Raw genomic sequence first — 21,070 nt, 5'->3', positions numbered from 1 at the left:
TACAGCTTTCCTATTGACTGCCCTCTGGTTTTTGGAATGAATTCGTCTGTAATTTTTTTACATGTTTTTTTTTTTTCTAATTATCACTAACCCCTTTGGATTTATGAGGCTGAGTGAGAGAAATTATGTATTTTACACACACATGTTTGGCATGGCAATAAATCTCCCCCATTAAAACCTTGCAAATTTGCCTCAAATTTCATAGCACCCCCATGTCCCTGCCCAGTCTAGTTTCATGGGGGTTGGTGGGGAAACCTAGGCCCATTAGGACTATACACACCGTACAGCCAGGACGGCCCCAGAGCCACCCTACCTGGGTACGGAGAAGGTGAGGCAGGCGATAGCCTTGGCACGGTGTCCTTGAAGGGGAGCTGGTGATGGGAGACTAATGAGAATCAGGTCAGGCTTTCTGAAGACTGCCGCAGATGCAGGAGCCAAGCCGTAAAATTACTCCTGTGGGCGGAGAGAAAGTATATCTACAGAAAGTGCTAGACACATTTCATCTAGCTAACGGGTGCGAGCAGAGTGCTTTGGCATTCATATGTATTGACCCTGGTGAGCTTCAGCTCAAGGTCCCTCCCTCCAAGGTCTCAGGCTGTACCCGCCCTGGTTCTGATCCTTGTACCACTTGGGTCAATAAATCTTGACATAAGCCTCAGGAGAAGTCATTATTTTTCATAGAAAATGGTTATTTCTCAGTTAACCCGTACTTTTGATTTTCCTGTCGTCTGTCTCTGTCAGGGACCTGCTAGAAGTTCCCTTAGACTGTGCTTTCAGCTTTCCACACCAAACTGTCACATGACTTTCCCAAACCCCCAGGGTTCCATTGCCCTGCTCCTCTATGACAGTTACTCTCATAAAGCACACCCAAAGGCCCCTGGGCTTTTACAAGTGGATGAGAGCCGTGTACTCCCTGGATCACAGAGTATTCTAATTGTGCCTCTTGTCTGAACCCTGCCCTAGGAGTCTAACATCCATGGACTGGGAGAACAGTGGGCTTGTCATCAGTAGACACACAGCCCTTGTGGTCCCTAGCAAGCTGAGGAGTCTCCTTATCCTTCAAGGATTTCCATCTAGATAACTCTAGGTCCTTGACTTTGCCATAGATAAGAATTTCAGGATTAGCCAGATGATAGCAGAGTTGGAAGAAAACAACAACATTTTGCCGTAGTGGTTAACAGAGGGATGCTCAGAGAAAGAACAGGGCACACCTAAGCCGGAGTGTTGGCTTCTCAAAGACAGTCATAGCCAAGTGGTTTAGCAATAGCCATGTATAGGATTTCAGAGGCTGCCAGAACTTCTTGCTCAGCAGGTTCCTAAGGGATTTTCCCCTTCTCTCTTTTCCCCTTTTCAATAAGTGAGATTATAGGATGGTTCTGATGGCGCGTTGGATGGCATTACAATCTGTTAAAAACAAAACCTTGGGCCACAAGGGGTTTGAGACACATTTTTTCTTGTAAATGGGGTTCCTTGTGAGATTCCTAGAAATCTGCAGGTTTAGATTGAGAAGTCCAAACATGGCTTGTTGCTGCTTTAACATCCTTATTTGAAAATGTTGTCTGTGTGTTAGCAAAAGGTTAATTGCATATTGGAATTCTTATCAGTCGAGACAGACTTCAGCCAGAGTCACTTCCTCATATCCCGGATGCATTTCCCTATCCTATCCTGCCTTAGACTTTCTTGCCTTCTGGTAGAGTTGGGACCTGAAGCTCTTCTGCCTCAGACAGGCCTTGTCCAGATCATTCCAGTTTTTGTCTCCACCAAGTGTCTCTCTCCCTTTGCCTCAAGCAATTCTCCCCACCCCACCCCCAATTCCCCCCACCCTCACTCCCTCTGCTTCCCAAGGGCTCAGCAGCCTTCATCTCAGGAACTTTGTACAAAGAGATGCCTGCACGCTCACATATACACAACAGCCCCCACTCACTCTCTTGATCTATATGACCCTGGGCACTGGGGCTTGGCTTGGATTATATGTTCTCTCCAGTGTTTGGCACAGAGCAGAATGTTAGCACAGGGGAAATAGACTTAAGTAGCTGTGGAAGCTAGGCATGGTGGTACACATCTGTAAGGCGAGGGCTAGGGAGGCAGGAGGACAAGGAGTCAGCTATATATCAAGTTCCATGCCAGCCATAGAACCCTGCCTAAAAAAAAAAGAAAAAGAGTCAGGTTTACGTCTCCCTTCTATAATCTTAGCAGGAGGCCATCTGATTTTGCCCTGTGACTCTACCATATCCTCTGGGTTATAAAAAGGTCAAGGTGATCATCGTGGACGTTTGAAATTGACAGATAAAATCACAGTTGGCTTATAAAATCCAGGATTCATGTTACGTTTCAATTTCAGGTACATAAGAGAATAGTTTCAGAGTCTACTTATGCCCAATTAAAAATGCATTTCAGGCTGAAACTTCTGGCGTGGTGTTTACACAACTTCATATTCATCTTGGCATGGGCTACGTCCCTGCTAAATCTGGCTACCTAGGCCCAGGCCTCCCAGTCTCTTGGATGACAAGTACCTATGGTTGGGAGAGAACGAAGATTGGGGCAGGACCACCAGTGACCCAAAGCTGGGGCGGGGCCAGAAATACGGGGGCGGAGCAGGCCTAGGGAGTGAGGCGGGGCCAGCGCTCTGGGGCGGGGCCAGCGGACGGGGGCGGGGCATAATGAGAGAACGGAGCGGGACCTGGAGTGCTCAGGGCTCGGGGTGAGGCCAGATCACGAGGGCGGCGCGAAAAGGACGAGGGGTGGTCCTTGAGAGGACTAGCTGATAGGGGGCGGGGCCAATGCCCGGGGCGGGACCGGCGCGCGCAAGCACGTGATGGCGGTTGCCAGGGTGAAAGGTCGGCGCGCCGGCGGCACTCCCAACATGGCGGCGGCCCGAGCTGTGGCGCGCGGCCCTGGAGCTGAAGCGCGGCTGCCGCCCTCTCTCCGGGCCGCGCGGCTGCTCCTGCTGCTGGCGGCGGTGGCGGCGGTGGGGCCCCGGGAGGGCGGCGCGGCGCGGCTGTACCGCGTGGGCGTGGACGCCGTGTGGTTGCTGGACAGCGGCAGCGTTCGCTCGGCCACGGGCAACAGCTCGGCCGCGTGGCTCGTGCAGTTCCATTCGTCGTGGTGCGGCCACTGCATCGGCTACGCGCCCACCTGGCGAGCGCTGGCGGCGGACGTGCGAGGTGAGGGTCCCGCGCGCCGGCCGACGGCCATCCCGCATAACAGCTGTGCGGGTCGCAGCCTCCGCGGGGGCCGATGGCTTTCCTGAGGTCGCCAGCTCTCAGAACGCCGACTTCATCCTGTCCCCAGCCTCTTATGCTGGCCCCTCCCTGGCCAGCCTTGACCTTCCCCGTCCCCAGCAATTGCATTTCAGAGCCTGCCACCTTCTCCACTCTGGAAGGGTCCCCGTTCCTGTCAAACCCCAACCTGGTTTGCTAGGTAACCGGCCATATGGTGGGCTTCGGGCCGAGAAACTTAGAAACCCAGACACTCTGGGGACTGCTCTGCAGAAGCAGAAAGTTTGCAAAGCGTCTTCTTGCTGGGCTTCTTGTTCACTAACCATAGCTTTTGAGAAATCCTGCCTTTCTTAGTGCTGAGTTACGTTTGCAGACCTCAGACCTCTTCCAGCAGCTCCCGAAAGTGGGATTTAAGTGACTGGTGCGTAGCTTTCCGAGCACTGGCTGAGGTTTGGCTCCAGCCGCTTACTACTGTTGAACTAACCTCTAATTACAGATCTCGCAGGGCAAGACAACAAATTGTTGCTCTTCTTCCTGCACCTTTGCCTTTAGGTCTGCTGTTGAACACTACTGTGTTTTTCTTCAACAGATCTGCAAAGAGCCTTTCCCAAGTACACAATTGCAAATGACTGTTTTAAGATGTTTACCTTATCTTTCCTCCCTGTTGGGGCACTTTATTTATTTAATTTTTTTAAGCGTTTCATAGTGTAACCTAGGCTGGCTTAGAATCCACTGATTTCCTGCTTCTTGAATGCTAGGCTTTTATTTTATGTAGAATCTAATGGAATTGTTCTCTTGGGTCTGAAGGTTTTCTTTTTCTTTCTTCCTAAAATTTATTCTGTTTGAATTATGTGGGTGTAGATGTGTACAGTTTTTCATGGAAGCCGGAAGTGTTGGATCCTCTGAAGCTGTAAGATGTAGGTGCTGGGAATCAATTCCCGGTCCCTGCAAGAACAGAATGTGTTTTTAACCTCCAAGCCATCTCAAGTTTTCTTAAGTCCCTGGCAAGCACTAGCCGAAACTGAGACCAGTGACTGAAAAGACAGAGTTTATATTGTGGTTTTGCTTTTCACTTTTTTTTTTTTCAAAACCACTCAATAGTAGAGAGGGCTTTTCTGTTCTTGATACTTGTCAGTGGACATGCAGGTGATCCTGGCAGGACTTGTTGGCAGGTCTTTTATTTATTTCGGTTCTGACTTTCAATCTAATAACAGGCTTGTAGATGTCATAAGCCACACCAGATGTTATAAGCGGGCTCTTCTGTAATCAGACCAGCAGCCGCAGAAGGGGTTAAGATGTCCCTGGAACTTGAAAGGAAGAGCGTTCCAAAAGTGCCATAGTAAACACCCACGGTTAATGCTGTGGTTGACTTAATGAAGTGGAGTTGCCTTGAAAGAGTGGCTGGCTGCCAAGAGGAAGGGCCTGAGACTGACTCTAGGTCTGGGGAGAGAGCTGACTGGCAGGAGCAGGTGAGAACCTGAGGAGGGAAGCAGGGCCCTCAGAGTATGTTTGAGTGTGAAGTAAGTCACCTGGGAATTTGGTAGACACCCATGTTATCGGGCTCAGCCTAGGCTTCTGGGTGGGTCCCAATATCCTGTCAGCACAAGCTCCAAAGATGTCAGATCACCTGTTGTAAGGGATCCTGCGCAACTGCTAGATACCTGCAGAAGAGACAGTGTCCCTTGTGATGTCTGCCATGTCCCACTTCCTGGGAAGGTTTTTTTTTTTTTTTTTTTTTAAGATTTATTTATTTATTATGTATACGACATTCTGCCTCCATGTATGCCCACGTGCCAGAAGAGGGCACCAGATATTATTACAGATGGTTGTTAGCCACCATGTGGTTGCTGGGAATTGAACTCAGGACCTCTGGTAGAGCAGCCAGTGCTCTTAACCACTGAGCCATATCTCCAGCCCCCTGGGAAGGTTTTGACTCTCACCCCTGTCCTCCTGGGATACTGAGTTCAGTTCCTCTTCTGTAGTGTCCTTGTCTTGTGGGATTCTGTGCAGAATATGGGAAGCACTAGACCCTCTGCCCGGGCCTCTACTTGCCTATGCTCCCTGCCAGGGCTCCCTGCCTGGGTCATCTAGCAGCAGGGAGGATGCTTAGCCACACAGTCTATGGGCCTTGCATTGGGTTCTCCCTAGGTATCTCTTCTGTCCCCATGAAATAGCACCCAATGGTCGTGTCCCCCCCCCCCCCCCCCCCGCAGCCCCTACTGTAGAGGGAGGGCTTCCCCAGCTATGTGTCTTTGGTTCAGGATGCCTTTTACTTCCTCAGAAACTTACGCAGGTGTTTCTTTGGCTCTTCACTGACTTTTAGGGGGAAATAGTGGGCTTCCTTGTGAGAAATAGGTTAACAAAAGGTCTGTTCATTGGATCTAAAGGCTGTTCTAGTACTTATGTGGCCATGGCTTAGGCCTATCCCATCTTAAGTATTTCCCTGAACAAAACCAGCTCTGTTGAAATCATTTATCCCAGGCTGTTGTGTTTGTCTCAATCTGGATTGGCAGTTGGCACCTGTGCTTTCTCTCCTGGCCAGTGAAGGATTTGTGTAGATGCCTAGGAGAACAGGAATGTGCCTGAAGAATGAGCCTGTGTCCCTCTGAGCTCTCTGTGATCTTGGGGCTCTTCTCTCCCCTTCAGTACACCTTGGAGAGCAGAGCAGATCTATTGTTGGCCCTAAAATTCTTGGTGAAGGTCTTGAAGGGGAACAGTAGACCTGGCAGGTCATCATCACAGCATCTAGGATGAGTTTAGAACTGCTTGGCAAGGAGGTAGCCAGTCTCTATATTGTAGGTGATGGTACTTAAGTGACAGGCCAGGGCCGAATTGCAGGCACAGGTGATTCTAGAACCCCATTGGCACACTTCTGTGTCTCTTTGGAGGACATTGGGAATTGAGAGTGGGAGGTATTGGACAGATAGATGGGCACAGAGTGTGCCATCCACAGGTGGAGGGCTGAGTGCTATGTCACTGTTGCCAGCAGTAGCTGAGCCTTTGTACCTTCCCCGAGGTTCCTCATTCCCATGGTGTCTTCTGCTTGCTTAGGACACAGGCTCTTGAAGATGACTGCTTAGTATTTACGGGGTGCCTGTTATCTATTTACTGAGAACAAGTAGAGAGGAACACTGGTGACAGTAATTGCTGAGGGGTGTGGCAGGACTGGCAGGGCCCAGAATCCTGGAAGCTACAAAGGGCAACCACTCTTTGGTGTATGTCACAGCCATCTGGTCACCTTACCATTAGCCAGGACCAGTTGCCAGCTGGCCAGAGAACGTTCCTCTCCAAGGCAGCTGCAGTTAGCATGTCAGGGGCCTCAGCTGCTTGGGTGTTTTCAAATAGCCAGGTGGGTTGTACTTAACAAGGCTGGCCATCCACTCAGAGAGAGGACTGTCCCCACTGCATGTCAGGTCCCGGGTCGTGGGCCAGACCCAGTCATCACAGCAGTTCCTTCCTTGTCTCTGCAGTGTGTGCTTTACCATCACCAACAGAGCTGGTTGCCCCATCCCCATACACCCTGAGTGCTTAGGGCCACATTGTTTTTCGCTTACCAAGACTAAATAAACCAAGTGCTAAGAATGCAGAACCTTGAGACCCAGCCACTCCCAGTGAGGCTGGGGAAGAGTGAGGGCCTGGTTCCCTTGCTGATCCTGGGTACTGGTGGGTATCAAGTGTCAGAGAAGGTTCTAGGTGTCTGAAATGTGGGCTTGGCTGTCCAGCATTTTGTGAGGGTGAAGAAGCCATAAGAGAGCTAGAACAGTCCTGCCTTGTATTTGAACCTGGAAGCTAATTCACTTGTAATCATTTTCTAGAACAAATCAAGATTTCCTCTGCTTTTCCATTGAGACATGACAAGTAATGGGGAAAATTAAATCTGTTCATTCAGCAGTAGAATTACTTGACAAATAAATTTGAAATAACTTGGTTTACTATGTATCATAATTATTTCACAGATATTTCTAAGCATGTAGTACTAAAATAGCTAAGCTGAGTACAAGCCAGAAGTCACTTGTAATTTAGTTATCCTTCCCTCTTGCAACCTCTGCCCTCCAGTGGGGGCCCCGTTCCCACAGAATAGAGGGGACAGCCTGGCTGGTGCAAACAAGCAATTTGCATTCGGTTTCTTTTAGTATGGCGTCCTGGCTAGGCAAGGCAGGCGTTGCTGAATGAGGCACACACCCCAGAGCCAGCCTTTTCAGGGTTCTGAATCCCATTTTTGGTGAAGTAGGTACTGTGTCTTTTGTTTGCTGTGAATACTGTCCATCTGCCAGCCTCGGGCTTCAGGCTTCACAGTTTCTAACTGTCACTGCCGTCTGTTGCAGCTTCCGCAGGGTGCCCTCCGTTAAGGGACACTTTATCCAAGTGTGGCTCTGCAGGTGCCTTATCAGCTCACCAGGATCTGGAGAAGCAGCTGGGCAGGTTTGAGTGTAGAGCTGAACTTTCTCTCAGCATTGGCAGTTGGCAGTGCGGGCTCTGAGCTGACTCTCACACTCTTCACCCAGCTCCGCTAGATTGAAGGGAGCAGCGCACAGTGCAGGCAGGGCCCTGTTCCTAGAGGGGCATGCAGTACTGAGAAAGTAATTGTAGGACTAACCTGCCCGTGCTAAAGGAGCTGGGTTGGCAGTTGGGGAAGCCTAGTGTTGCCCTCTGAGGAGTTGTCCCTATGACTGGCCACAGCAAGGACAGAGAGCCCAGGCAGGACCCCAGGTCCAGAGGACGTTAAAAGGGTGGTGATCTGGTAAACAGTGCCCATCCTGCTCCTAAATGATAAGAAACCAAAAACAAACCATGGTTTTGTATGGCAGAGCAGACTTCTGAGAAGGTCTGGGTAAAAGTCAGAAAAAACTGGGACCCTAGGAAAGGCAAAGTAACTCTTCATGCCCTTATTGATAGAGGACAGTAGAGTCATTGCCCGCCACAGCCAAGGGTCTAGCTGGTGGTGGGGAAGCAGAATAAAGTTATACCTTCTAAGGTCAGCTCAGGGACTTTGCAGCCCTTTCAGGCCTATGAGGTTCCCTGTAGACAGAACAGAGGCAAGGCACACTCATGAAGGTCCTTTGCACTTTTTAATCGTAGAGGGAGGGATGATTTGTTTGAGGCAAGGTCTTCAAAGTTGCCATCCTCTTGCCTCTGCTTTTTGATGCTGGGATTCCAGGTGTGGTGTGTACCAGTTCACCCAACCAACTGTATAGATAGATTTGGGCCAATGCTTACCCTGAGGCAAGGGTAAGGAGTGATTCTTACAAGGAGACTTAATGACCTATCGCGTCTGAGCCCAGGATATGGTCATGCTCCCAGCCTGGTCAGCTTCCGCCTTCTGGCTGCTTTCATCCTCAGCTACTGTGGGCTTTGGGTCCTTCCCGTCTCATACTAGGACTTCAGTTCACAGGAACTGTAATCAGGGGTGTCTGGGTGGCTGCTGTTCACTGCTCACTAACCCTGGCTACTTATGTGAACTCCACATTTACCCAGTCAGTAAGATGCTGATGGGGTAGGTCAGCACTGAGACAGCTTTGTCCTAGCTACATGCTGTCCCTAGTAGTCTTGTAGTTTGATCCTCCAGTGTTCCTCTGCCCACACCTTCAGTGATCTACTGAAAGACATTGTTAGCATGGTGACATGGGTTCCCTCAATGAGAATCTGCTCTTTCTCTCTCTCGGTTTTTGAGACAGGGTTTCTCTTTTAGCCCTAGCTATTCTGGAACTCAGTCTGTAGACCAGATTGGCCTCATACTCAAGAGATCTGCCTGCTTCTGCCTTCCAAGTGCTGGGATTGCAGCATGCACCAGCACAACCAGCTTGAGAGTCTGTTTTTATTCTTTGGAAATTATGCTTTGGTGCTACAGGGTGGACTCACGGTAAGGATTTCCATCACTGGCATATGACCTTGTTACCAATCGTGTCTGAAGGAGATAAGCTCCACGCTCCTTGCTCCTTGCTCCTCGGTGCTGCAGCGATGGCTTTTTACCATGCTGATGAGTCACCAGACTGCTGAGACAGTATGGGCCACCCAGAGCTTTCTCATTTCAAGCCAACAGTTGCCCCATGTGGGGCCAGAGGGCAGCCGATCCCATGTGATTGAAATGATTGTTGTGAGGCTGAACAAGAGAGAGCCAGTGGTGTCTCCATTGTACCTATGTGTGACAGTTGGAACTGAGAAGGAAGACAGTTCACGAGAAATGCTTGGACAGCCAGCTGCAGTCACCACAGAGGCAGGGCTCAGAGTGGGCCAGGCCAGAAGTGGACATTGTGGTGTGTCAGTCCCATTGCCCCAACAACCTGGGAAGGAGGACTTGTTCCCGGCCCTTGTCTGTGATGCACATGCACTGTGTGGTAGAATTTGCTCTCACAAGGCCTGCTCTTATGAATCTCTGAGGTCAGAGGGCATTGTCATTAGTAAGTGTTCTACAGATACTTGGTAAGAAGACCTTTCACTGGCCCTAGAGAGGTCTTAGCCTTGCTTCCATGGCCTAACCATGTTGTTGCCCTGGGACAGTCTGCAGCGCTCACCGGCTGATGACTGCTGTGTTGCTCATGGTCCTCACCTTCACCTTCATGCACCTGAGTGTCGTGGATGCTGTAGTGGTATCCCTTCAGGGACCTAGAGGGAGACAGGAAGAGGACCCAGCCAAGGGAACAAAGGGGGGTCCAAACCCAGGACGAGAGATCTGACAGAGTGTTGTGTGACTGTGGGGACCTGTAAGGACTGGTTTGAAGCCACAGAGTTCTGTGAGGTCCTGCGTGACCTCCTGCAGCTGTTTGCACAAGGCTATACAAACTTGTTCTCAGGAGCACAGCTGAGCTAAGAGTCTCCCTCCATCTTGATAGTATGGTTCACTGCACCTTGCTGCTTCCCAGAGCCCAGGTAGTAGATTAGCACTCAGAAGCATCACTTCCCCACATGCCCTCCTTCCTTGTCTCTGTCCTGGTATCCTTGTCAGGAGAATTGGTTCTGGAGTTCCCTCTTTCTTCCTCATCATGTGGGTACTTAGAATTCAGTGTCCTCAGTACAGAGTAGGGCCAGGTTGGGACACTGTGGATCAAAAACCCACAGCAGTGTTCTGTGCTGGTTACGCTGCAGGGCCAGGAGGTTGCTCGTGTATTTGGGGACAGAGCCGACCGTGGTGGTGAAATCTGTGAATCAGCAATGAGGCCTTGCTCTGATGGAGAGCCAGGGTGCAGTTGTCAGCGAGCACTGCTCTGCATTCTATTGGACTAGGCTCTCGGTGCCTTCAGTCTTCCAGATGCTGAGCCATATCAGGAGGGCTCCTGTGTTCAGTCTTTATGCGCTGGCTTATATTAACCAGCCAGTCTATGATCTCAGCACTCAGGAGGCTAAGCAGGAGCATTTCAAGTTCAAAGCCCAGCCTGGGCTACCTAGTCAGAGCCTATCTCAGACAAAAGCAAACAAAACAATAAGCAGACAAACTACAAGCTGCTCTGTAGTTTGTCTTGCTGAGCACTGTCTCCTGCAGCACTGGGAAACTGTCTTTTCCCGTGGCCTTGTGTTGGAGTGGCCTGCTTCAGAGTCTGGAAGGCAGAATCTGGGAAACACAAAGCCAGTACCCAGTACCAGCAGGGCAGCTGCCGCAGTGCAGGATCAGCCTAGGGAGTGTCCTCTGCTACTGAGTCCCCAGCCCCTACACTCAGTTCTCTGAGTATGCATGCTTAAGAAAATCTGAAAAAATGAAAACCAGGACCAGACCCCACCATGCAATCCTAGGTGGCAGCCATCCCAGTTCTGGGTGGGTTTGGTATTTCAGCTGACTGGAGACTGGTTCCTACATTTTACTCATGGAGATTTTTCACTGTTACACTCTTTCCAGGCAGAAGGTGCTTTTCTAGAAACATGGAAGGAAGTGTGGGTGGGAACACTCAGTGAACAGAGTGAATTGGTTGAGGTCTGTGAGTCAAATCAGGGTGGTGGGAGTGAGATGCTGTGCCAGATGCAGGGCGTGAATCTGCCACTCGAAGCACCTTGAGCCTCAGAGTGCCTTCTGTGCCATCTGCCCCTAATTGGATGGGAGTATTAACTGTCTTCCTCAGTTCTGTGCCATTTGAGACTCCAGGAAGCTATGCTTGTGATTCAGAAATACTGGAGTTCTCTTCTACGCTTTTAAAGTGGCCTTGTGGCAGAGCTGGCTTTCCATAGCAACAGTATTTATTTGGTTAGTATCTGTGAATGACCTATTCTTCTTATTCATATTAAAATAAAGAAAGGGTGTGTATGTCAGGGTGGTATGTAGGAAGGACACTGGGTGGCTCACAAAGAAGACAGTCATTGACTTCTGGCACCTGGTTAAGTGTCCTCTGACACGTCCCTTCAGCTCAAGTAAATCCCCATATGCAGCCTCTGAGGCTTTTGAATATACTTGTCCTACTGAGAATGGTTTCATGTGACAGAATAACACTAGCAACACAGAACATGCTAATGCGCCTGTATGAACTGTAGAGCTCCTGCCCAGAAATCAAGCACTTCCGGAAGCATATATAAGGTCACCCAGGTGGCTCTCCTGACTGTCTTTCATGCGTGTTCCCCCAGCCAGCACTGTGTTATCTGTGAGCTATGCTGTGCTGCTGACCATGCACAGGCACCAAGCCAGCAGCTCAGCACTTCTGGGCCTGGGGCCTAGACAGGACCCCTGCAGGACCAGATGCCTGGAAGTATGCATGATGATGTGACTCAATACCCTGGAGATTTTAATGCACGACTCTTAGAAGGACCCCCAGCGGTTACCTAAAGGTGCACCTGATACTAGTGACCAGAGGGCAAGTCAGAGAGAGCTAGGCACTTATCTCTGTATTACCAGGAGCGTGTCCCTCCCCTGGGTGAGAGCTGAGAAAAGAGGCTACAGCCTGGATTTAACGTGTATTTATTCTAATAATGACAGAAGTGCCCAGAGCTCTTCCCCGCCCCGCCCCCCCCGCCAATGCTCCTGCAGAAGCACACTTCACTTTTTTTTTTAATCCCTAGCTATCCTGGAACTTGCTCTGTAAATTAGACTGACCTCAAACTCAGAGATCCACCTGCCTCTGTCTGTGGCATGCTGGGATTAAAGGGTGCACCTGACTTACACTTTGACTTATATTTTGCTATTAAGACTAATCCCGCAAAAGAACCTGATAAAAATCTCTACCTATTCCCCTTTTAAGGAGCTCTAGGAAAGTGTCGAATGTGGCAGGAGTGGGAGGAGTATGTTCAACTAGGTGCCTTAATGGCATTAGGAGCATGCGTCATTTGCTATGGCCATGGCGGTGTGTTGGATCTGAAAATGACAGGAAGATTTATGATGGATTTGGATCTGAGATTACTTCCTGAGTTCTAGAACTGAGTAGGGACTGGGATAAAGCATTCACAAGAGCTGGTAATTACTGACATCGAGACAAGGCACATGTAGGACATCTAATCACCTTGCATGCTATACTTGGTATCTCTTGCAGTGTTCCATTACCATCTTTCAGACAATGCTTCCGGTTCCTACACTTCCACCATCAGGTGTCTTTTAATAGGAGATGCTGTATAGCAAGCTGCTGAGTGATTTGAAAATTCAACGAAAATCAGCTTTCTCAGTGAACAGTGTTGGAAGACACCTCTTGTTTTGGTTAAAATGCTACTCTGTTTTCCCAGCTCAGCACAGGCTCACAAACACTTAAAGGGAGGTACACGGGTGGTTTCACTGCGGCAACTGGTGCTCATGCAGTTGCTGCCTAGGATGGAATGACGTGGTGCTGGTAACTCTGCTCAAGGTCCCATTTCTTGCCTTGTAGACTGGAGTGCTGCCATCCGTGTCGCTGCTCTGGACTGTGCAGAAGAAAAGAACCAAGACGTGTGCCGCACATATGATATCCACTTCTACCCCACTTTCAGGGTGAGCCCCCATCAACCTTGACTCTGCTCCAGTCCTGCTTTTTTTTTTACAAGGGGCTTTTTAGGCAGAATTCCTGTACCAGTGAATCCTAAGTTATCATTAAAAACTTTGTGCGAATTTGCATTCACACTGCCCGGCACATTGCCCCTTTATTCTTCATCTTGAGTCGCAGAAGGCTCTGATCAAGAGCCAGATGCTTTATGAAGCCCCTGATCACACAGAAACCTATTGGGTGCCTATCTTTGTGGGATATTATGCTGCTTGGTCCTGTTACTGGCAGAAGGCACCAGCAGTGTTGAAAGTGGCTTCCTCAGCACCTTGTTGCCTGGGCTGCAGTTGGGCCTGCCACCAAACTTGTACATATTTCTTCCACTAGAGGGCAGAGTTACTACCTGAGATCCTGCCGAAGGTCTGCTGCTTAGTGTGTGCATGAATGTGTGGCCACATGCTTGTATTTGAACATCTCAAACTCATGGGCATCTCCAAAACCACATAGCCCCCCCCCCCCATTTCTCCTTCTCCTCTTCTTCCTTCTTATTTCTTCCTCCTCCTTTTCTTCTTTTTCTTTTTCTTTATTTTGGAAACAGGATTTCTCTGTGTAGCCCTGTCTGTCCTGAAACTCACTTTGTAGACTAGGCTGGCCTTGAATTCAGAGACCACCTGCCTCTGCCTCTTGAGTGCTAGGATTAAAGGTGTGAGCCACCACTACCCAACTCAGAGATAATTTCTCAAAAAAAAACAAAACAAAAAAAAAAAAACAAACCTGTGATTCTATCTCTGCACTTCTGCCCTGCTAGTACTTTGCACTGTCAGAGGCAGGACCCAGCCCAGTGGTGTCCCCTGTGTTTCCCCACCCATTCATTGACTGGGCTTTGCTACCCTATGACCACCTGGCTTCCCAGTGTAATGCTCTGTGGTACCAGTCCCAGAGACCTCACAGGCCCTTGCTGCTTGTTCTCTTGCTTTCTAGCCTTGGGCTGATAATGTCACATGTATCTCTGTCTTACTTGACACTAGCTTCATACCCTCTATTAAACAGTGCTGTTGTAAATGTCTGGGCCTTTCTTATACTTCATATGACTTTGCCAAGATTTGCCCATGGTGCTGGGCAGTGCTGTGGCTCATTGGGTTTGGCTGTGCAGTAATGTCTCATTGAATGTGATGGCCCTCTCTGCTGAGTGTTGAGGTATCTCCTGGATTTTATTATACGGACCAATGTTGCTGTGAGGGCCCCTACCCCCTTCATACACACACGTTTCCCTGGCTGGGTCTGGGAAGAAGGCCAGAGGACTCCATGGGGCCAGCCCTTCCCACAACATGATGCATCTGCCCATGGTGCAGGACAAAGTGCCTGTGCTCCCTGTTTTCCTGGTGACAAGCGCATCTGTGTTTTTTATTCTTGAGGAACTGTTAGATGGCTGTCACTTTCCTCTCAAGTGTGTCTGCTTCCCCCACTGTTATAGGATTCCTCTGCATGTCTGCACTGTTTCTCCTGTGGCCTTTGTTAGGAATACTACCTAGCCACCGCTGTCGTGATGCGCTTCTGATGGGGCAGCCCTGGTCGGGAGCTCTCTTCTCAGAGGCTCTGGATAGCCCCTCTTCCCTAGAACCTGTGCCCTCAAATTGCTCTTCAAGGGGTACCACCTTTGTAAGGACCCCGTCCTAGTGAGCTGCCTTGCTTCGGATCCTGTTGGACTAGACTGACAGTGAAAGCAGTGGTTCTTAGTGCAGTGGCGCACACGTCCGCAGGAACCGTAGTGTTCATGGAGACATAGAACGTGTCTTGTGCATCTTGTTAAGTATATGCACAATTCCCCCAAGCTGTTTCTTATTTTTGTGTGTATGTGTTTTTCCTTTAGTATTTTAAAGCATTTACGAAGGAGTTTACAACTGGAGAAAATTTTAAAGGTAAGGATATGCAGTATTCTATTCTCATCCCGTAGACTGACTCCATCAACCTGGTAAACTGGATATGGTCCCAGCAGATGGAGCCCATGGGCCTCCTCTCTGCAGTCGACATATTTGTACCAGTGCTGCCTGACTTTCTATTAAACGCTCAGACTTTTAATAATTTTTGTGGTAATAAGTTTTAAAAACATTTTTTTTAGAATTATATGTGTGTGTTTGTGTGTGCACACCTGTCTGTCCTTGGAGGTCAGACCCCCTGAAACTGGAATTACAGGAGGCTGTGAACCATCTGTTATGGGTTTTAGGAACTGAATTCAGTCCTCTGGAAGGGCAGTATATGCTCTTATCCACTAAGCCATATCTCCAGCCACAGAAGATTCTTTATTTTGTGCTTTGCCCTTCTTGGGAAATGTGGTAGTAATTTTTTTATTTTTTATTTATTTAATTTTATTTTATTTTTGAGACAGGGTTTCTCTGTGTAACAGCCCTAGCTGTTCAGAAACTAGCTCTTATAGACCAGGCTGGCCTCAAGCTCACTGAGATCCCCCTGCCTCTGCCTCCCAAGTTCTGAGAGTAAAAGCATGCACCACCACTGCCCAGCTGGTAGTAAATTTTTTATTACAATTTTTATTAAGCTTGTCCTTTGGCTGTTTCACGCATGTATATCCTCCATTCTGGCTCTGCACCTCCCAGCCCTACCCTGGGACTTGCAGTCCTTTTCTCACTTTCATGTGTTAACGACTCTTATTGAGAAAGTGTCTAGTGGAGTATACACACACACACACACACACACACACACACACACACAAGTATAGGGCTCAGCTCATATATTTTAATGTGTGAGCCTGGCCAGGTGAGCAGTGCCCTAGTGAAGACCAGGTGACTGCTTCACAGGCTTGTCCCCTGGGAGACACCTGCCATTTCTGGCATCAGGAGTAGTTTGCCTGTGTTAGCAGTGTATATGGAGTTGTTGATGCGCCTGGCCACCTCTTACCACCATGAGCATGAGATCTGTCATTTTGCCGGGTGTCCTGTTGCCTGTCACTTGCTCTAGGCTGTGTGATCTCCCATTGTATGCACCTGCTGCTGACCATGCTACAGCCTGTCAGTGAGCAGTTGTACACACAGAGTTGTGTGAATGGTGCTGCTGCCTTCACTGTCCTTGGGCTCTGGGCTTGGGATGGCTGCTGAGGTACATATACCTGCAGCCACAACCATGACCTAGATTTTGCTTTTGTAGGACCTGACAGGGAGCTGCGGACAGTCAGGCAGACAATGATTGACTTCCTGCAGAACCATACAGAGGGCACTCGGCCTCCTGCCTGCCCACCCCTGGACCCTATTCAGTGAGTAGTTCCATTGAAAGATGGCCTATGGGGCCTAGAGCATCATCAGCAAGTGGGAAGCCCTGGTTCATACCTCTTCCCAAGTTGCATGGTGCATATTGGGCATGATTTTTAAAATCTGTGTGTAAGTGACCAGGGTACTTGCATGCTGTGACATCTCAATATTATGGAAAGCACTGAAGGTTTTGCTTTCTCCTGACAGGACCAGTGACATCCTTTCCCTCATGGACAGCCACAGTGGCCAATACCACGCTGTTGTGTTTGAAAGCAATGGTTCTTATATTGGACGAGAGGTATTGCATCTTGTATGTTCTGGGCCTGCAGCTGGCATGGTGGGGGTAGGCTGCAGTTAGTGCAGTGGGGGTAGGCTGTAGTTAGTGTGGTGGGGGTAGACTGTAGCTAGTGCATTGATAGCAACAACCAATGAGCCTTGAGCTATCGTTAGTTACAGAGACCCAAGTCACTGGCGTATATAGCAAAACATGCTGGAGTGACAGGGCTTGCCTTTGAGGGTCCAGCCATAGCTTTGTCTTCCATCAGTGCCATTACTGTGCGCTGTTACAGATCTCCTGTGTTACCACATCCAGGAGTCTGTAAGACCTTGCTTCTCTGTAAGATGTTGGTGTCATGTGGGTAGTTCAGAAGCCTTTAGCTTTGGCTAAGTATCAAACCAAGGTAACAGAGACCTAGTTATACCAGGATCCCTTGAAGACAAAAAGGAAGCCTCCCAGCCCACATGGGAATTCAGCACTGACCCCTGGGCTCTTCCCTCCTGCCACTTGAGTGCAGTTCTCCAGGTTATCTGGGTAGCTCAGGAAGGAGGAGATAGTACTGTCCTCAGTAGGCCTTGGAGGGTGTGAGGCAGACTCCAGACAACAGTGTGGCAACTCCATGTGCCTGCTGCCCTCCAGGATCTTACTGTCCTCCCTCCATGTTTGGTGATACGTCTTATCCTTTGCTTCATTGTTGGCAAGATTCTCAGTCAAAGGACTGAGAAGCAGTGGAGCCCAGAACTCCTTCATGCCCAGCTACTTTTCCTACTGCCCAGAGCCACTGCATGCCAGATCTTCCGGGCAGTGCCTCTGCACCCTTCATACACATGTACACTTAAACACTTATAAACCAAACACAGGACTTCATCCCTGAAAAAATGGCTGAAGGCCCATTTTCTTGCCAGTTACTGTGTCCCCATAGTACCAGCACATCAGTGCCTTTGGGATCAGTAAGGCCTGGCTCTCTGGGTAGTACCTGTAACTAAGGGTGCCCTAGAAGTCAGTATCAAGAAGAACCATTGTGACCAGTGTGGTGTCATGCACCTTTAATCCCAGCACTCCAGTGGCAAATTTCTGTGAGTTTAAGATCAACCTGGACTACAGGTGAGTTCCAGTGAAGGCTACAAAGTATCTCAAAAACAACAGTAACAACAACAAACAAACAAACAAACAAAAGGACTACCACTACCACCGTCATCACCACCAACCACTGTAATCCACCGCACATGTAATCCCTTCCTCATTCCAGGAAGTAACTGGCTTTGTTGATGTCTAAGAGCAGCAGAGGCAGACTCCACTTGCCCTGTGGTGAGCACAGGAGGGGCTTTTTAGACATTGAGATACCATAACTATGGTCTCTCTGTCACTAAGACCAACTGCAGCTCCTTCAGCCTAAGCAAGTCCAACGGGTTACAAGTCACCTGTAGGAGCCACCCCAAACCTCCTGGCTCAGAGCTGGAATGATGTTGAATTTCCAGTTAGCCCAGAAATGTGGGCACACAATAGCCAGTGTGTTGGGAAAACAGGGCTGTAGCTTATGAGTGGTGGAGGCACTTACTCAATTCATGTATATTCAGTAGCAGACAAACTGGTTCAGAAAGGTAAAGTCTGGTAACAAATGTTACATTGGGGTCTGGGTTACTTTATGATTCAGCCCATAAAGTGCTTACCTTGAAAGCCTTAGGACTTGAGTTTCATCCCCAGCAGCATACTGTAATCCCAGTGCTGAGTAGCCAGGGTAGGCACATCTCTGGGGTTTGCTGGCCAGCCAGCCTGCCTGCTTGGCAAGCTCCAGGATAATGAGAGACCCTGTCTCAAACACAAAGTAACGGTACCTGAGTAATGACATCTTAGGTTGTCCTCTGACCTCCACATGTGTCTGCATACATACATGCACTTATACATATACATGAATGCATACACACACAACAAATGTTATTTTTGATTATTTTGGAAAGTTGCTAAATGAGAGCAGGCATGTGACTTGAAGAGCTGCTTAAAATGTAATAACAAGCCGGGCGGTGGTGCGCACGCCTTTAATCCCAGCACTCGGGAGGCAGAGGCAGGCGGATTTCTGAGTTCAAGGCCAGCCTGGGCTACAAGAGCTAGTTCCAGGACAGTCTCTAGAAACTACTGGGAAACCCTGTCTCGAAAAACCAAAAAACAAAAAACAAAAGAAAAGAAAAAGTAATAACAGTTAAGGTGCACCGGATGCTTTTGATTGCAGAGGGAAGGATGTGCCTCAGTCTTGTATAACTGGTACAGTACTGCATGTCACACCACCCAGCTATTTGCAGATGGAGCAAGGTTTTCCTGTGTTGTGTGTCCAGGTGGACAGTACTGTTTCTGAATAGTTCAGTGCCTGCTGGGTGAAGGGTGGCCTGTGAAGTGGTGGGTCTACATACTCCAGTTGTTTTCCAAGAAAAGCATGAAGGGTAACATGACTTTTTGTTCTGCAGGTGATCTTAGATTTGATTCCATATGAAAACATCGTGGTGAGCCGAGCACTGGATAGGGACAAAGCGTTTCTGGGAACACTGGCATTCTTCGGTTCCTTCCTGTTACTTGATTTACCCAAATGGGTCTCATGGACTGGTTAATGTGTAAGTGCCCAGTTTATATAATGAGTAGATGAGCACTCAGTAAGGTCTGTGGAGACTCAGACTTCATTGGCATACTGAATAAAGGCTCAGAGTCCACATGACAGACTAGTTGCCAAGATGCAAGGCCACCTTTCCTGACCTGTTGTGACTATGTTCCAGGCTCCAGGATCTGGAGTGGTCATTGCCTCTGGTTGTTTTCCATGGGTTTCTGCACAGACCTCAAGTGCAACAGGTGTCCTATGCTAGTCTGGGCTTTGGGTTGTGTCTTTTGTAGCCAGCAAACCCTGTTTAGAGTGAAAGGTGGGTTGTGCACAGATACCTGGTCAATAAAGTGACCATGAACAAAGCTTCAGAGAGCAAAATAGATGTGAAAGTTAGCCAGAGTTGTTGAGGCTGCAGGAGAGCCTTCCCAAAGTCTCAAGTTACATGTCATAATTCTTTAGCTATGCAAAGGAAGGGTTGTGTGGCAGAGCACTTGGTTAACATGCAGGAAGCCTAGGTTTGATCTTATCACTGCATAACTAGGCATGGTGGTGGCAATACCTGTAACCCCAACATTTGGGAGGTAGGCAGAAGGATCAGAAGTTCAAGGTCATCCTTGGCTACATAGGGACTACATGAGACCCCTCTCTCAAAAAGGAAAAGAAAAATAGAAACCCAGGGCACCTGAGGTCATGGAGCTACTTGGGATGAGGCCTGGAGCAGCTGGGCTGCCCTGACAGTTACCCAGTAACTGCAGTTGGGTTCTGAAGACAGATGTATGTACATGTAGTACCAAGACTGTCACATGTGCCACCTCTAACACAAGCCTTGGTAATACTTGACAATAAACATGACTGCATTCTTTGTGGAAATGACACTGAGCTCTGGGTGGCTTCTGAATGGCAGAGAGCTTGGGACTGGCCAGTCGCAGGCCTTGGCCTCCAGATATGGCTCAGCTGGCTGAGCAAGCTGTCATGAAGGCCCCTCTGGCACAGTGGAATCAAGCTGGGATGAACTCGTTTTGGCAGATGCTCAAAACAGCTTTACAAGCATCTTGCAGTCCCAGCAAGTGTGGATGAGCTGTGGTACTTACTGTAGCTATGTCAGTGATTCTCTGGATTTGGTGTTCTGTCTTCTCATTCTCAGATGGGAGGGCAGCTCCTGAGGCCCAGCTGAGGTGAGTGTCCTTCACCACCTCTGTCAAATGTATGCACAGGGTGAATAGCATTTGTGAGGGTTGAACAGCTCTCCTCCAAGCTATGGCCATGGAGAGGCTGCAAGGTCTCAGAGGACAGCCATAAAATCATCCCCTCCTTCTTTCACAGCGCAAAGCCTCTCGATCATTTTTTTCCTCTTATCTAAACTCTTTGCCAGATTGTGAGGAAAAAGTCACTTCCTTCCTTGCCTGAGAACCCAGCCAAAGAAGAAAATTCAGAGGTTATGGTTTGGGAAGAATTTGACAGGCAAGTATGAGTGGGACTGGGGAGAGCCAAGAGGCTACCCTCTGGGGCCGCTCCCTTAATCTACCTCCCCACCTGGGGGTGATGGTGGAAACAAGAGGGGCCTTGTACAGGAAATCAGGAAGTATCCTTCCTCATTCCTCACTGTTCCTCCCAGGGCCAAGCTGTACTCCGCAGACCTGGAGTCGGGACTCACTACCTGCTGAGAGTAGAGCTGGCTGCCCACAAGTCCCTGGCTGGAACTCAGCTAAGACATTCAAGGACTTCATAACTGTCGTTGCCAAGGTGCGGCTAGTTCTGCTCAGACGGTAATACTAGGTCCCGTTTAGTATGGACTTGGGTCATCTGTCTGTTGATGTGGATGGTTAGCTAGCCTAGGACACCCTGGTATTGACTGGTATTTGCTTGTG

General features: G+C 49.0%; 1 protein-coding gene across 1 annotated transcript in view; it reads left to right on the top strand.

Annotated features, from left to right (window-relative positions):
* The first annotated feature begins 2,848 nt into the window (after positions 1–2,848).
* The window catches only part of Qsox2 (quiescin sulfhydryl oxidase 2), a 30,065-nt gene continuing 11,843 nt past the window's right edge, over positions 2,849–21,070 (top strand). Inside the window, 12 exon segments of the mRNA XM_038337591.1 lie at positions 2,849–3,164; positions 12,989–13,089; positions 14,949–14,997; positions 16,238–16,343; positions 16,546–16,636; positions 19,075–19,157; positions 19,159–19,222; positions 20,526–20,576; positions 20,578–20,663; positions 20,818–20,849; positions 20,852–20,905; positions 20,908–20,945. Of these exon segments, the coding sequence (XP_038193519.1) occupies positions 2,864–3,164; positions 12,989–13,089; positions 14,949–14,997; positions 16,238–16,343; positions 16,546–16,636; positions 19,075–19,157; positions 19,159–19,222; positions 20,526–20,576; positions 20,578–20,663; positions 20,818–20,849; positions 20,852–20,905; positions 20,908–20,945 (1,056 nt within the window). The 5' untranslated portion in view covers positions 2,849–2,863.

The sequence above is a fragment of the Arvicola amphibius genome, chromosome 7, assembly GCF_903992535.2.
Source record: "Arvicola amphibius chromosome 7, mArvAmp1.2, whole genome shotgun sequence".
NCBI lineage: Eukaryota > Metazoa > Chordata > Mammalia > Rodentia > Cricetidae > Arvicola > Arvicola amphibius.
Note: the sequence above shows the minus strand (reverse complement) of the source record. Positions and strands in the feature narration are given on the sequence as shown.